The sequence below is a fragment of the Anopheles gambiae genome, chromosome X (assembly GCF_943734735.2).
Source record: "Anopheles gambiae chromosome X, idAnoGambNW_F1_1, whole genome shotgun sequence".
Taxonomy (NCBI): domain Eukaryota; kingdom Metazoa; phylum Arthropoda; class Insecta; order Diptera; family Culicidae; genus Anopheles; species Anopheles gambiae.
This window is the reverse complement of record NC_064600.1, coordinates 9,890,339-9,905,424: the sequence shown is the minus strand read 5'-3', so window position 1 is coordinate 9,905,424 and position 15,086 is coordinate 9,890,339. Positions and strand designations below refer to the sequence as shown.

Genomic DNA, 15,086 nt, shown 5'->3' with positions numbered 1-15,086 from the left:
GGATATTCTTGGATGATTCATTGAATTTATCCTCCTTTTGATGACTACCCTTGCCCCAAACATAGCGTACTGCGTTGCTGCTATTCGCGTGCTGATGCCCTAGAGGGAAAAAGTGATGATGATGATAAGATTCCTCCAATTTCCGGCACGCTTCTAGCGGTGTGTGTGTGTGTATTTGTAATACGTTTGTAGTGCTATTTAACCACGCAGCGTATGGGTAGAGGAAGCGATCGTACGGCTGTCGGGTGTGACCTATTTCAGCTCGATCGGCACGATAACGGGTGTGAACAAACAAAACCGTCCACACCTGTTTTCTCGAGTCACCTGTACGCAGGAGAGGTTGCTTTTAAACTGGATTAAGGGGAGCTTTAGTTTTATGCATTTAAATGTTTAAAAATAGTTTTAATGTGTTTATTTATGTTATCTATGTTTTTGTCTTGCTTGACCTGCATTGTGTCAGTTCTCCTCATGAAACAGTAAAATGCATAGCTTGAAAGACTGTCCATCCAGGGTTCAAATCTTGTATGGACTGAACTCCAGCTCATCAGGAATGGATATGATTCCACTTGATCAATCATCAGAATAACTAGTCTGAGATAGAAAATAGTGATGTAGGTAATAGACACCACTATTGAGGATCTAAGTAGCAGTCACACAGCTTATGCCTAAGATCAGCTTGGCTAGGAGCAAAATGATATTCCAGAGTACATGTTTCTCGAAGATTTTTAGATTTCAGACGTCAGAGCCTCTTGCAAAAAGCTGTTTGAACTTGTAGTCCCTTCTGTCGGGTATAAACCTACAGGATTTAACCAGATGCCTACACATAAACAAATATGAATAAGAACACGAATTTGAATTTCTGAAATGATTTCCAATAGTAATAATAGTCCAATAGTAATGATTGAAAGTTGGATATTGTTTATTTCTCTTCTTCTATTTGGCGTAACGACCTACGCGGTCAGCTCAGTACAGGCTTTCGAGACTTATTTATTAGTACAACGCAGCCGGATATAGTCAGTTTTTACCACGTTAAGACTGTCCAAATGAGGATAGAACCCACAACGACTTGTATGTCGTGCTACCTGACGATTGTACCACGGGTACGCCAAACATTTGGAGTTTTCAAAACGATATTCAAGAGTAAACTCAAGAGTCTTTCATGTTAACTCTAACGCAGACTTAATTCCTCAGCTTCCGGACGACTCCGGATGTTTGGAGTCGTATCTGAGTCGCCATTTTTTGCCAACTTTACCCACAACCAGTTCTAGCATTGTGACTCATGGTGAATCGCAAAAGTGTCACCACCGTCTGGAGTTACATCCCGTGACACCCTGTAATATCACAAAGCTTTCGAACGGAGCTTTCGTGTCGTCATGAAAGCCCACTGGGATAATGCTTTGGATAAAACACCCCAGAGGGCGTGAACCTTTAACAACACGCATTTTTCTCCGCTTGTTTTGCTCGTTATGTTGATTGTTTTTATTTCTATTTATTTCTATTAACAAAAATTGTGTAGTATCAAACATCTTTTTCAACCTTTTCCAATCTCTCCACCATCTATAATTATCATTTAAAAAAAGTTATAATTTACGCAATTACATTCAAGGCCGCAGTGCCGCAAGTATTTTGCGAAAACACGTGGTTGTTGACGATTCTCGCCGCTTACGCACACAGAAACGCACACACAGACACGAGAGCAAAAGATGGAATCGATCGGAGAGGGGGGGGCGATGTTTCCAGATAACACGTAGCAAACTTCACATGGTAACGAGTCATTTAATGCCCCACTCTCTGGCGAGAAACGCGATGCGTTCCGGCAAGATTGCACGCACACAAAGGCACCCCCGGCCTGCCACAGAAACCGGGGACGGGGACCACTTTGCTGCACCAACACACCCTAACCATTTCGGTCGGCGGAATCTCGTGTCGGCAAAGCGCGGTTGCGTTTGCGGTTTAAGCGCGTTCGGGCACCTCTCGCATCGGCTCGCGAAGGTGAAGGTGGCAAGAGCGCGCGCGCACGGGGCGCAGTCGACATTAAGCGAGACGCCGAGGCTAGGGCACGACGGGCGGACAAGCAGCACGGAAGTCAGTCCGCGACGGTCACGGTTTGCAGCAGTGCTCCAGTAGCTCCTCCAGTCAAACGCGGTGGTCTAGAAGCGAAGCGTTGGAATTGTCTGTGGCATTGCTGAGAGTGCTCGTCACAACCCCCAAAAACACAGACACAATGTCCGGCCTGTTCAACCTGCGGCGCTACGGTGCATCCATCGCCCGGCACCATCTGCTAGCCTGCGGTGGCTCAACCTGCCGACGGCCTGTAAGTATGCTCCAGGAGGTACTCTTGGCGGCGGCGGTGGCCCCCTGCTCCCCGAGCATTACGTAATGTTTTCTCCAGCACGTCGACAAACCCACGATCAACACTCGCCCGTATGCGCAGTACGATAAGCCTGTCGGCAGACCTGTATGTGTGTGACTGTGTGTGTGTGTGCGTGAGTGTGTGAGTGTGTGTTTACGTGTACAGCGAGTGTCCACAACAACAACGAAGAAGCCCTAGAGAGTAGAGATGTTTTTGATTGCCCTATCGCCCGGCACGACCTGTGCCAACCGGACAACCGCACGATCAAACCCCGCCCGAGAATTTCACTTTCAACGGCACCGGGTTGGTGGACCCCTTCTCTCAGCGTTTCATCCCCTTTCTCGGAAAGCCAGGCATCAAAACAGAGGAGCGCCGTTGCGTGGCGCCTTACGTCAAAGCTGTCGCAGGCGACCTTTATGCTCTAGCGATTCCAGAGCGGTAGAGAGAAAGAGAGATAGAGAGAGGGAGGTAAACCTCGAAGAAATCAGGAAGAACACGGGATGACAAAAATCCTTTGCTAATTGAAACCCACAACCCACGGGGAGCCTTGTGCCAGAAATTGATAGTGTGCTAAACACGCCAGCTACCCGTGATGCGCTAAATGGCTTTTAGGAGAATCGCAAGAAGAAATCAAGCTTGTTTGCCTATTTATTTTGTAACTTGTCAAACTGAAGACCATTTTGCAAGTCTTGCTGCCCATTTAACGCCATCAGGAAGAGGTACAATATGTTGCCGACGATGCTGCCAATGTTTGAGGCAGCTAACTTTGAAGTACGTAAGGCTTCGGATGACCTAAATCTTCTGATTGAAGCAACTCTGGATGATCTTTGCCAGCAGAGTTGTCGCTTTAGATCGTCACGAAATCTCGAAATCGTCTGGATATTGGATCCTACATCAAGAACCATTTAGGATTGATCATCAAGGAGTCTTGGATCTTGGGAAGAATCTATCAATGTACCGATGGAGATTAAATACTATCAAGATATCAAACAAGAACTCAATATCAGCAATCAAATAAAAAACAAATATCGCCTGATCAATAAGGGAAAATCCAAGAACATTGATCCTCCGTTAGTGCCTCTCCGGATTCCATATTCACTGTTCTGCTTGCTTGATCATAGAGTAAAACGGTTTTTGCTCGCACGATATCTTGCATGATTTGGAAATTGTTTGCTCTTTACTTTCTATTTAAAAAAAAACAGTCGTTGAATTAAAGATTTCTGTGCAGTTCGATGCAACGCCATGCAAAGGTTTAATGCTTCGGTAATCATTTATTGTTGCGGAAAAGCAATCCGTCCACAACCATGCAACTGGGTGCAATCGCCAGTTTCTATGCACGGTGCGGCAAGTCAAAACATCGGATCAGCAATCAAAATATTCCAGCGTCCAGATTATGTGTGCACACGCCCGAGCGGGTCGCCGACTCGCAATTCTCAATCATGCATGTTGCTAATCCATTTGCGTGTGTACCATTCATAAATTGGGTGATTTTGTTGCATTACATTAAAGTGTATGCCTGTTTGTTTGTTGCCTGTTCTTTCAGCCATCGCACGCGTTTGGGCGCGCGCTGCACACGACCGCGGCGCTGGACCGTGTCGTCTCCTTTCACCTGTCTGACATTGGCGAGGGCATCCGGGAGGTGACGGTGAAGGAGTGGTACGTGAAGGTGGGCGACGTGGTCGAGCAGTTCGACAACCTGTGCGAGGTGCAGAGCGACAAGGCGTCGGTCACGATCACCAGCCGGTACGACGGGAAGATCGTGAAGCTGCACCACGACGTCGACGGGGTGGCGCTGGTCGGCAAACCGTTGCTGGATTTCGATGTGGTCGACGAGGAAGGCGATGACAGTGGTAGCAGTAGCAGCAGCGACAGCAGCAGCTCCGACGAGGAGGACACGAAAGCGGCTGCCCAGCAGGCGGGTCAGGTGGCGGCGACGGCAGCATCCGGCAAGGTGCTTGCTACGCCCGCCGTCCGGCGGATAGCGATGGAGAACAAGGTGGACCTGTCGAAGGTACCGGCTACCGGGCGGAACGGACGCGTCCTCAAGGGTGACGTGCTCGAGTTCCTGGAGGTGATACCGAAGGGTACGGTCAAGCCCCATCCGTCACTGGTGGCCAAGGAGCAGCGGAAGGCGGAACCGACGGCCCCGCTCGATCTGAAGCAGGCCGAAACGGTCGTTCCACTGAAGGGAGTCGCCAAGGCGATGGTTCGTTCGATGACGGACGCACTGGTAAGGATGGACGCATTGCGTAGCGTTGGGTAAATCTGATTCAGATTCATGAATCTGAATCAACCTTTGGAATGATTCAATGAATCTGAATCTCGGTTGGAGAGGTTCATGAATCTCAAAGATTCATATGTCTCGAAAGATTCATGAATCTTTAGGGATTCATAAATCTCCAAAAAATCATCGAGCATGAACCTTTTATTATTCTTCTTCTTGGCGTAACAACCTACGTAATCATGCCAGCCTATACAGGCTTTCGAGGCATCTTGGCAACTACTATGCAGCCGGATAGTTTGTTTTGCCTCGGAAAGACGGTCCATGCGAGGCTTGGAATCGTGCCAATTCAATATTTTGAAAATGAAAGAGATGGGTATCTCTAAAGATTCATTAATCTCTGGAGACTTATGAATCTGAATGGATTAATGACATTCTAGATTCATGAATGTTTGAAGATTTGGTGAATCTTTCGAGATTCATGAAACCTTGGAGATTTATGAATCATTAGAGATTCAGTTCGAGTTCGACAAATGTCTCACGACGAAAGATTGATGATACCCAACAGACGTAACGACGTAACGGACGTAACAAACCTTTAAACCTTAATCTCCCTAACATCAACCTATTCCCCCACAGAAAATACCACACTTTGCGTACTGCGACGAGGTGGACGTGACGCGGCTGGTAGCGGTACGCGCCGAGTTGAAGGAGGAGGCCGCCGCCCGGGGCGTGAAGCTCACCTACATGCCGTTCTTCCTGAAGGCGGCCTCGAACGCGCTGCTCCAGCACCCGATACTGAACAGCTCGTTCGACGAGCCGTCCGAGAGCGTCATCTACAAGCGCTACCACAACATTAGCGTCGCGATGCAGACGCCCCAGGGGCTGGTGGTGCCGAACGTGAAGAGCGTCGAGCAGAAGTCGATCCTGCAGATAGCGCAGGACCTGAACGCGCTGCAGGAGCGGGGCGCCAAGGGGGCCCTCACGCCGAACGATTTTGCCAACGGCACGTTCGCCCTGTCTAACATCGGCATTGTACGTACTGTGTGATGGCGTTGCTGTGTGTGTGTGTGTGTGTGTGTGAAATGGTTTGTTGATTTTCCACTCCCTCTCGTACACCTGCAGATTGGCGGCACGTACACGCACCCGGTCGTGATGACGCCCCAGGTCGCGATCGGTGGGCTCGGGCAGACGCGGGTCCTGCCCCGGTTCGATGCGGACGGGCGGGTTGTGCCGGCCCACATCATGGTGGTCAGCTGGACGGCGGACCATCGCATCATAGACGGCGTCACGATGGCCAGCTTCTCCAACCTGTGGAAGCAGTACCTGGAGAACCCGAACCTGCTGATGCTGGGAGCGAAGTAGGCGGAGGACGGCAAACTGCGACGCAAACGAAAAGAAAACATTCCTTTCCTCCCACAGGGACGAGAAAAAGAGACATATAGATAGAGAGAAAGAGAGAGAGAGAGAGAGAGAGAGAGAGAGAGAGAGAGAACCCTCTAATGTGCCGATATTGCATTTACTAGTTGTCTAAGGCTCTTTATATAATCCCATACCGCATGCGCGACTCCCTATGCGACTTTCCCGGAGGTGTTACGTGCGTACGTCATCGAATGACGTACCGGAGCAGAGCTCCACGAGACCCTCCAGGCGGTCGGTTGGAAGGCGCGCGTGCAGAATGTATCGTTATGTGCTAGCACTGTATCCTTTGTGTTGTTGTGTCGTCCCTACGACGGCTCCCTCCTAGCGCTTCCTCGACCAAGTCAATAAAGAACGTCAAACGCCTGACATAAACTACTCCACGTTGATGGAAATGGCTGCATTATACACATCGGTCATTTTATTCTTAACCCACAATCCTACCCAGCATACGCGTGGATATTCTTGCCAATGATATGCGAGATGCTCTTGTAGTTCATCCCCTTCTTGTAGCGGCCGAAGATGTTCTGCACCTCCGTGACGAGACCGGCGGTGGCTGGATCCTTCCGGATGTCCGGCAGGCACACCTCGAAGTAGCCGGCCAGCATCGGCGCGTAGTACTCGTTCTCCTTCTCCCACTTGAAGTGGTCCAGTAGCAGGTTGGCGGTCTTGCGGAACAGCAGCACCTTTGACATTGGCCGGTGCACGCGGCAGAGCGCTCCCATCATCTGCCACGAGTTGAACTTGCGCATATTCGCCTGGGACACGTTCACGATGCGGTCGAACAGCAGATCGAACAGCTGCGGATGATGCTCGTCGAGCAGGAACAGATCGTACCGGTTGGCGCCGGTTAGCAGGGCACGCTGGAAGTACGCCCCCGCACCGTCCAGCATCGTGGTGTAGAGCGCCTTCACGTCGCTCTCGTTCAGCGGCGTCTTGCCGTCCGCCTCGTACACCACATGGAAGGCATCGGCCGCAAACAGGGCGCCGAGGTACGACTCGTAGTCCTTGCTCGCGACCATGTGCTTCTTCAGCTCGTGGTAGAACGCGACCCGGTCGTCGGGCGCCGGCACAATGCGGATAAACTCCAGCAGGTTCGCAATGTGCTGTCGGTCGCGTCTCGTGTTCTGGTAGATCTGGGCGACGATTTGCGGCCATCGGTTCCAGCCGGCCAGCATGAGGAACTGCGTCATCGCTTCTGGTATGCGGCCAGCCTCAATCGCAGCGACCAGCACACTCATGCGCAGCTCGTCCAGCTCGGCGGCATCGGTCTTGACCTGGGCGGAGTTTAGCAGTGGTAACAGTGTGCCGCCAAACTGGCGCAACTCGTCCCGTATAGGTTTGGTGGCGGCTGCCTGCTTCTCCAAGTGGTCCTTGATTACTGCGACTGCTTGCTCGATCTTGGCGTGATCCTCCGTGCGGCGTTGGGTGCAGCTGGCACTCCAGTCGGCCGGGGCGGTGCCGTTCTCCTGCTCCAGCACTTCCAGCGGTATGGGACAGTAGTTACTACCGGACGGTGCTAGAAAGCTGCCTCCGTCGGCTTGCGTTAGTACGAGCTGTAGCAGTAGCAGACAGCTCACCAGCAGTCGGTAAGCCATCGTGAAGTGGGAATGCAATCGTTGCAGAGGTGGCCAGTGTGTCCTTCGCTTTTTATAACTACACACTAGTGGGTTTGTTTGGTAGTAATAAGTTGTGGCGACAGCAGAGCAAACAAGCCAATTAATTAACAGCGAGTGTGTTGTTTGATCAGACGCTCAACCTGGGTATGATTTATTGGAAATGGATGTCACTCTATACTACAACAATTGCAGGAATAATACCAACTTCTAACATGCAATGTGATGTTGTCCGGAATGTTGGAGAATAGTTAATACCAGGATAGGGACGCTGGACGCACTATAAAACTGACTGAAGCTAAAACTTCAACTCTCTTAATGGCATCTCCAAGACCAGGAAAAAGTCTATTGTTGTATTTTCCTATTAGTTGTATTTTTTTTATGGTTATCAAAAACCACCTTTAAAAACTCAACTTCGCATCAGAGCGGAGAGCTGGCAGCAAAGTCAACATGAAATCTCCGGAAGGCTACAACGGCTAAAACGAGAAACCCATCTAATGAATAACACTGGCAGGAGCTGTAATCACTAAAGGCAAGTGAACCGAAGACTCCAGAGTGTGTTCTCCACACAAATCACATGCTTGTCACCATGCTTTGTCAACATGCTAACTAAGTAGCACAATGTTGGGCGTCGCCAATTTTGGGATATCTCAACATCTCCGGAGGAATCGACACACGTTTCAAGCCTATATTCTGAACTAGTGATGGCAAAAATATAGTCTTCATCGGAATCGATTCCGTCCAGCTCCAAAGATTTTTGGAATCAATTCCGGATAGTAGGTCCGAAATCAGTTTCCGGAATCGATCGAAATCGGCGCTGGAATTGGTTCCGCAATCAGTTCCGGAATAGGAATCGGGTACGGAATTAGTTCCGAAATCGGCTTCGAAATTGGAGTCGGTTTTGGCATGTCCATAAGAACAGGTGTTTGAGTGATGATGCTACGTATTGATAGCCGCAAAGAATAAAAATTTATTTGCAAACGATCCGGAAATTCATGGAGATTACCGGACTGATTTCGCTTCAGAAACTTCTTATTTAAATTGAAGAACTGATTTTCATACCACAGCTAATTCCACTTCTGGAGTCAATCCTGATTTCGTTACCAGAGCAAATTGCGATTTCCAGATCGATTCTGATTCCGGGCCCGATTCTGATACCGCTTCAAGATTTCATAACTTGTTACTAGTTTATAACTTCACTCAAAACCAACAAACAAACCAATAAAAACAAACCACTCGGATTTTGCAACACTAAGAAAGCTCACTTTTCTTAATTTTGCATATTCCAAACACGAAAGAAATCTCTCTTCCTTCTTCATCCCCTTGTGCGACATAGGCTCCTCAAAATACTTGAGAGAGCGACTAGCGGGAAGGTTAATTACTGGTGTTGAAGGGTTGAAAAGATTGCTGTTACCCGAGCGGGTTTGACTTACAAGGCCGCATCCTTCGCGTGGCCCACAGATCCGTTCACCGTCGTAATTAGTGTTGGGTAAATCTGAATCAGATTCATGAATCTGAATAAATCTTTGAAATGATTCAATCAATCTGAATCTCGGTTGGTAACATTGATAAATCTCAATGATTCATGAATCTACAAAGATTCATTAATCTCGAATGATTCACAAATCTCGAAACATTCATGAATCTCAAGGGATTCATACATCTCTAAAACATCATAAAGCTCTAGCTTTATCTTCTTCTTGGCGTAACAACCTACGAGATCATACCAGCCTATACAGGCTTTTGAGACTTCTTGGAAAGTACCTCGGAACCGGATAGTTTGTTTTGCTACGCGGAGACGGTTCATGCGAGGCTTGAGCCCACGACGGGCATGTTAGGTGGGATCGCGCAAACTCAATATTTTGAAAATCATACATCTCTAAGTATTCATGACCCGCTGGAGATATGTGGATTTGAATGGATCAATGAATCTTTCGAGATCACTCACTGAAGATTCATATGAATGAATCTCAACGAAAGATTGATGAAACCCAACACTAGTCGTAACAACTTCTCTTTTGTAAATCTACTACTAGATTGGCTATTTTTAATCGACATCTCTCCCTATGAACCTTTTCCTATGCATGCTAAATCGCTTTCTTTGTAAAAATCAATCTATCCCATCTATTCCATGTCTGCTTTGTGTTATGATTGTCAACTTTATTTTAATTATTTATAAATAAATCGTTAATTATTTACTCGTTTTAAAGTCCCGTTAGCTAATAGGCTTTTTATGTTTTGGTTTTAACATGTTACATAATAAAGATTCTTTTTACAGTAAATAAGTAGTTTCATCTGCGTCCTCTTGTATTGAGGCTTTTTTGTTTTTTTTTATTTGCAGTGTAATATGTCTCTAAACCTGTATATACAAGCCAACACAGTTTGTTTAGCTAAATAATTAAATTTTCGTTCCTGACTCTGCCCCTTATAAACCGTTAACCACACTAACGCCGAGCAAAGTGGTGGAAGCGCTACGCCATTAAACCACCGGCTAATACGGGAAAAGGGGGAGCCGGAAGATTGAGGGATGGGCCAAAAGAGAAAACAAGTGAAAGCCAGTGCTAGCATCAGCTGGAAGGCCGATGCGCTAAGAACCGCTTTCAAAAAACATTCTCAGAATTTGTTCACTGACCGTTGAAAGCATAATTCAAAAATTCAAACTGCTTTTAGCGCCGTCTGTTGCATTCGCGCGGCAGCTACCAATCAACAAAGACCGAACGTCATGCAACTGCAGTCTCAGCGCTTTCCCCCAGCCAATCACAACTCGCTGTCAGAAAAACACCCTCGCTCCCTGCATCTCCTGCTGCCCTCATCCTGCTTTCTCCTTCTCCTGGCATGTCTCGACTGTTCAGTCCGCATCCAGCACGGCGGGCCAGCCCTACCGTGCAGCCAGTGAGTGTGGTTTGTTGTTGGAGCACTCTCTCCTTTGAGCGAGTGTGTGTGTGTGTTTTTTTGTTCTTCCTCCCGTTTTTCACCCTTCCCGGGACTGCACCCTTGGCCACTGTGCAGGGGGGCAAGATAGTGCGGAGTTTATCTGCAAACCTTTTGCGCCAGTCTCCAGTCCGGCCCTGGGCACACGGTGCGTTTTCTTTGCGTTTTTGTTTTGTTTTTTTTTTTTTCGGGGCGGACACTCTACAATCAGCTAACTTGCTGTTGCGTGCCATAATTGCGTGACACTTGCGGGAAGGGAAAGCTATTGTTCCCCTCTTGGGCCGGTCCGTTTCGGGCTTGTTTTGCTTTGGGCTAGTGGATTGATTTAATTGAACTTTTTGTTGTTGTTGTAGGAGCTCCTGTTATTGCTGGCTGGACACGTTCCTCCGCTCCGATGGCACCAAGGAACCAAGAAGCAATGAGGTAAGTTAGCGAAGTGGCAATCAGGGTGAGCACCTTGCAATAACAAACTCTCCTTCACAGTGAGTAATACACGCGTACGTGTGCGTACCTGTGTATGTGTGTCCGACAACGAGAAGCAATTTATCAACACCAAAAACAAAAACAAAAAACAAACCCCACACCATGGAAAACCCGTTCGATCTGCACGACAAAGAGTCCGCCACGTCCGGTGCCTTCCTGCTGCCGACGGACAGCGAAATCCTCGAGGGCTTCCTGTGCCCCGTGTGCAAACGCGATCTGCGCACGCCGGAGCGGCTCACCGTGCACGTCGAGCACGAGCACTCCGAGGAGCAGGATCTGCTGAAATCGCTGAAGGAAATCTTCAGCCTCGCCCGGCAGGGCATACTGAAGGGTGGTAAGCGGAAACCGGCGGGCCAGCAGGGCCAGCAGCAGCAGGGAGCGGAGGGTAGCGAACCGTCCCCGCCGTCCCGGTACGGGGCCGAGTCGGGCGTGGTGGTGGGCAGCGCCGGCACGGCCAACAATCCGCTGCTGCAGCCGGGCGGGCAGCAGCCGGCCGGCTGCACCTGCGAGCACATGGCGTACTTCCGGGCGGTGCGCAGCCCCCGGCTCGAGCGGTACGCGGCCGAAACGAACAAGCTGATCATCCGGCTGGACAAGCTGCTGGACGGGCTGCCGGCCGACCCGGACGGCAGGAAGCGGCACGAGCAGAGCAAGGTGCCGTGGATCGACGGCAAGCTGGTGAAGCTCTGCCCGACCTGTGCGCGCGGTTTCGGGCTGACGCGCCGCCAGCACCACTGCCGCGTGTGCGGCTCGGTCATGTGCGACGGCTGCTCGCGCTTCCTCACGCTGGAGGAGGCGGGCCGGCTGGTCAACCCGACCGTGGCCAGCCCGGCCGGGGGCGCTCCCGCCGCCGAGCCGGACCAGCCGAACGAGTCGAGCCACTTCCGGGTGTGCGAGCACTGCATGCGCCTGCTGCTGGTGCGGATGGAGATGCAGGACTGGCGGCGGGAGCGGCCACTGCTGCGCCAGTACTACGAGGCGCTGGAGCGCGAGCGCACCGACATCGAGCCGCACATCGGCATGTACCGGCGCATCCTGGACAGCCTGTACGAGGGCGACGTCATCTACCGGCTGTCGGACGCGTCGGCGCTGCGGGAACGGATTGGCCGGTCGGCGGAGAAGCTGGACGGCGTGAGCAAGAGCCTGCAGACGCTGCCGACGGCGCCGGGCAGCCGGGAGGAGGCGCTCAAGAAGGCGATCCGGCTCGGCTGCATCGCGTACATCAAGGAGCGGATGCTTTCGATCCCGCCCCTGCCAGTAGAGGACGAGATCAAGCGCATCCAGGCCCGCAAGCGGACGGAGACGGAGCGACGGCTGGAGCGGGAGCGGCAGCTCGCGCTCGAAGCGTTCGAGCGGCTCGAGCTGCAGGCTGGCGGTGGTGCCGAGCCCGGCACCGACCGGCAGAACGGCAGCTCGTCCAGCTCGAGCACCGCCTCGACCGCCGAGATGACGAACGGGCGGTACGGGGCGGCCGTCTCGACGATGGACAACTGGAGCGGCACGCAGGCGCACGGGACCGGCGGCACCTCCGATCCGCTGATCGATCAGATCAACATCGTGAAGGGGTACATCCGACAGGCGCGGGCCGCCCTGCGCTTCGAGGAGGTCGCCACGCTCGAGCGCAATCTGAGCGAGCTGACGCAGGAGTTTTACCACCGGCAGCGGCAGGACACGGACACCAAGCAGCCGGAAACTTCGTAAGCGAGGACACTAGCAGGTGTCCTTCGGGCGAACCATATTGTCAGGTGCTTTAAAGGAGAGCAAAGTGATTACGGAACGGCACACCGAGTGCTGTTTATTTATTCCATTAAAACAAGTTAAAAACAAGACCCAGTCCCGTCGTGGCTCAGCTGGCAAATCAGTTTGGCACGACATTAGCAAGGGTTTAAGCTCCGTACCCATACGCAGTGACTGCGACTGTGTCCTGCTACATGAGTACACACCACCAACACGTCACTGAGATAGCCGAGCCCATTGTGTCGCTTAGGCCAGAGGCACACTGCACACCGACCGAGGTTGTTGTTGCGCCAAATAGGAAGAAGAAGAAGAACCAGAATAATAAATTGTATATGTTATTATTATTATTATTATTATTTAAAATCTAGCGGTTTCGTTCATTCAATTTCCAACTCCGATATTAATTCTTTTAAAGGCAAGATTGTTGAAGAATGTGCGATTGGTGCATACAATTTCACTATTATCGAAAGGATATCAAACCTTGCAGAGCGGAAAAGGAGAATTAGGAAGCAGTTTTGAGCAGAAGAATGGACAATCCTTGAAGTTGCAGTTTGCGATAACGGAAAATGGTACTTGCAGCATCATTTTCAAATTTAAAATGTTCTCTAGCGTAAGCGTCGCGAGCATTAGAAGGCTTTTCATAAAGTAGCTAAAGATTAGAGCCTCAGCAAGGGCACTGCGGATGAAAAAAAATGCAAAATCTGGTATATAAATAGTCTAACGCACCCAGGAGCGTCACGCTTGAGCAGTAGCACCATGGGAAAATTTAGCAACGGTGCTTTGGAATTTAGCAAATTTTGGAGAATGGTTGCTCTATAGACGGCATCTCCAAAGTCAACATCAGTTGCATACGCAAATTTGAGAGTTCAAATTCTCTCAAGTGAATGTTTAGGTGATAGTTCACAAAAAAATTGGTCAAAGGCAACCATGCTTTTTCTTTTGCGTCTCGACTTCATAGCAATACCTTCATTAGTTATCCTCAACGTGAATATCTCTCTAAGATGACGGTCCCTTGAAGATTCACCTTAGAGAAATCTCTGTAATCACATTCAATTACTTTAATTTAACTGGCCTTGAAATGTAACAATTGATTCAATACCTTAATTTCAGTCAGTCGGCTAATGTTGAGTCCCGTGGTAAACCTAAACAACAATACGGACATAGGCCATAGATATGGATTGGATCACGCACTCCAAGTGACTGACTATGGGCACACCAGATAGCTAAGGATATTAGAGGCTAAGACAGGCCTAAATCTACAACATTGGTGGCGTTGCTGTCCCAAATACCAAGAAGAAGAATTTCGGTCATAACTGGCCATCAACTGAACACGTCTGATAAGGATGGATAAGGAGGAGGCTATATATAAAGCCCAGAATCCTTAAGCTTGATATGGCATTGCTAGAGTTAAACTTGGTAAACAAAAAACTGATCTAACTATTGATGCAAGAATCGGGTTGTGAACAACTGCCAGGATCTTTGAACGGGTTGCTTCAAAGTTAAAAGTATTAGGAAGAATGATCCTATGGCGGAAAATCAGATATGCAGGCCAGCAGGATCTTTTGTAATCAGCTGGTTCCCATCCGGAATATCACCAAGAAGCAAAGACAGACTATCCAGTGCTTTGAACCTAATTAGTATAGAAAGAGTCTGTACAATGGAAGCCTGTAGCATAAGAAAAAAAAACAGGTAGAATCAGGATTGTCAACATGTTGTTCGCGAAATTGACGCAAAGATTAAACTATAAGTAATACAAACAACTGATCAAAAACAATTCGACTATTGTTACAAGATTTGAAAATGTTGTAATATAGGATATCTAATGCATTAACATGAAAACAGCAGCTAAAACGAGTCTGAGATTTTGGAAGTGGAAAAACTTGAGATATAATTTGAATCTTATCTTGGCCCAGTCTCTCTGCTCAATCCTTGCTATGGGTTAACGGTTGAAATAAGGCTTGAGTTTGTATTTTTAAAGTCGTACGAGGTTACGACTGTAATCACGGGACCACCCACATGTAATCCTTCTTCTTCTTTGGCACAACACAATCGTTGTCGGTCAAAGGCCTTGCCTGCCTGTACCACTCTACTCTTATTGGGGCTTTGGCTTTCAGTGACTTACTGGTTACCAACAAGATAGTCAAGTCCTACCGTATGGGGGACACGATCCATTTAGGGCTTGAACCCATGACGGGCATGTTGTTAAGTCCTACGAGTTGACGACTGTATCACAGGACCGGTCCAACATGTAATTGAGATATATGTATATATTAACATAGGATCTACTCAAACAAATCAGTCAACCGAGCCAATTTAACTAGTAATC

General features: G+C 49.2%; 3 protein-coding genes across 5 annotated transcripts; 2 read left to right on the top strand and 1 right to left on the bottom strand.

The window, feature by feature from the left end:
• Nucleotides 1–1,797: 1,797 nt before the first annotated feature.
• On the top strand, nucleotides 1,798–6,401 carry LOC1271675 (lipoamide acyltransferase component of branched-chain alpha-keto acid dehydrogenase complex, mitochondrial). The gene is made up of 4 exons (XM_310535.6): nucleotides 1,798–2,314; nucleotides 3,897–4,583; nucleotides 5,214–5,609; nucleotides 5,700–6,401. Exons 1-4 carry the CDS (start codon nucleotides 2,225–2,227, stop codon nucleotides 5,937–5,939), a joined length of 1,413 nt encoding a protein of 470 aa, XP_310535.6. The 5' UTR covers nucleotides 1,798–2,224; the 3' UTR covers nucleotides 5,940–6,401.
• On the bottom strand, nucleotides 6,393–7,645 carry LOC1271676 (uncharacterized). Its single transcript, XM_310536.3, has one exon. The coding sequence runs from the start codon at nucleotides 7,589–7,591 to the stop codon at nucleotides 6,434–6,436; it is 1,158 nt and encodes a 385-aa protein (XP_310536.3). The 5' UTR covers nucleotides 7,592–7,645; the 3' UTR covers nucleotides 6,393–6,433.
• Nucleotides 7,646–10,393: 2,748 nt separating this feature from the next.
• On the top strand, nucleotides 10,394–13,115 carry LOC1271677 (rabenosyn-5). 3 transcript variants are annotated; one of them, XM_061642806.1, is made up of 3 exons: nucleotides 10,394–10,501; nucleotides 10,894–10,963; nucleotides 11,024–13,115. In XM_061642806.1, the coding sequence occupies exon 3, from the start codon at nucleotides 11,126–11,128 to the stop codon at nucleotides 12,722–12,724; it is 1,599 nt and encodes a 532-aa protein (XP_061498790.1). In that variant the 5' UTR covers nucleotides 10,394–10,501; nucleotides 10,894–10,963; nucleotides 11,024–11,125; the 3' UTR covers nucleotides 12,725–13,115. The 3 variants fall into 3 exon arrangements, with proteins under 3 accessions (XP_061498790.1, XP_310537.5, XP_061498787.1); XM_310537.6 differs by having other exon boundaries at nucleotides 10,411–10,688; XM_061642803.1 differs by having other exon boundaries at nucleotides 10,411–10,824.
• Nucleotides 13,116–15,086: the final 1,971 nt, after the last annotated feature.

Bases quoted from the DNA above. Each gene is read 5' to 3' on its own strand.
- LOC1271675 (XM_310535.6), top strand. From the start codon at position 2,225: ATGTCCGGCCTGTTCAACCTGCGGCGCTACGGTGCATCCATCGCCCGG. The intron at 2,315-3,896 runs GTAAGTATGCTC...CTGTTCTTTCAG, and splicing joins GCTCAACCTGCCGACGGCCT to CCATCGCACGCGTTTGGGCG. The intron at 4,584-5,213 runs GTAAGGATGGAC...ATTCCCCCACAG, and splicing joins GTTCGATGACGGACGCACTG to AAAATACCACACTTTGCGTA.
- LOC1271676 (XM_310536.3), bottom strand. From the start codon at position 7,591: ATGGCTTACCGACTGCTGGTGAGCTGTCTGCTACTGCTACAGCTCGTA.
- LOC1271677 (XM_061642806.1), top strand. From the start codon at position 11,126: ATGGAAAACCCGTTCGATCTGCACGACAAAGAGTCCGCCACGTCCGGT.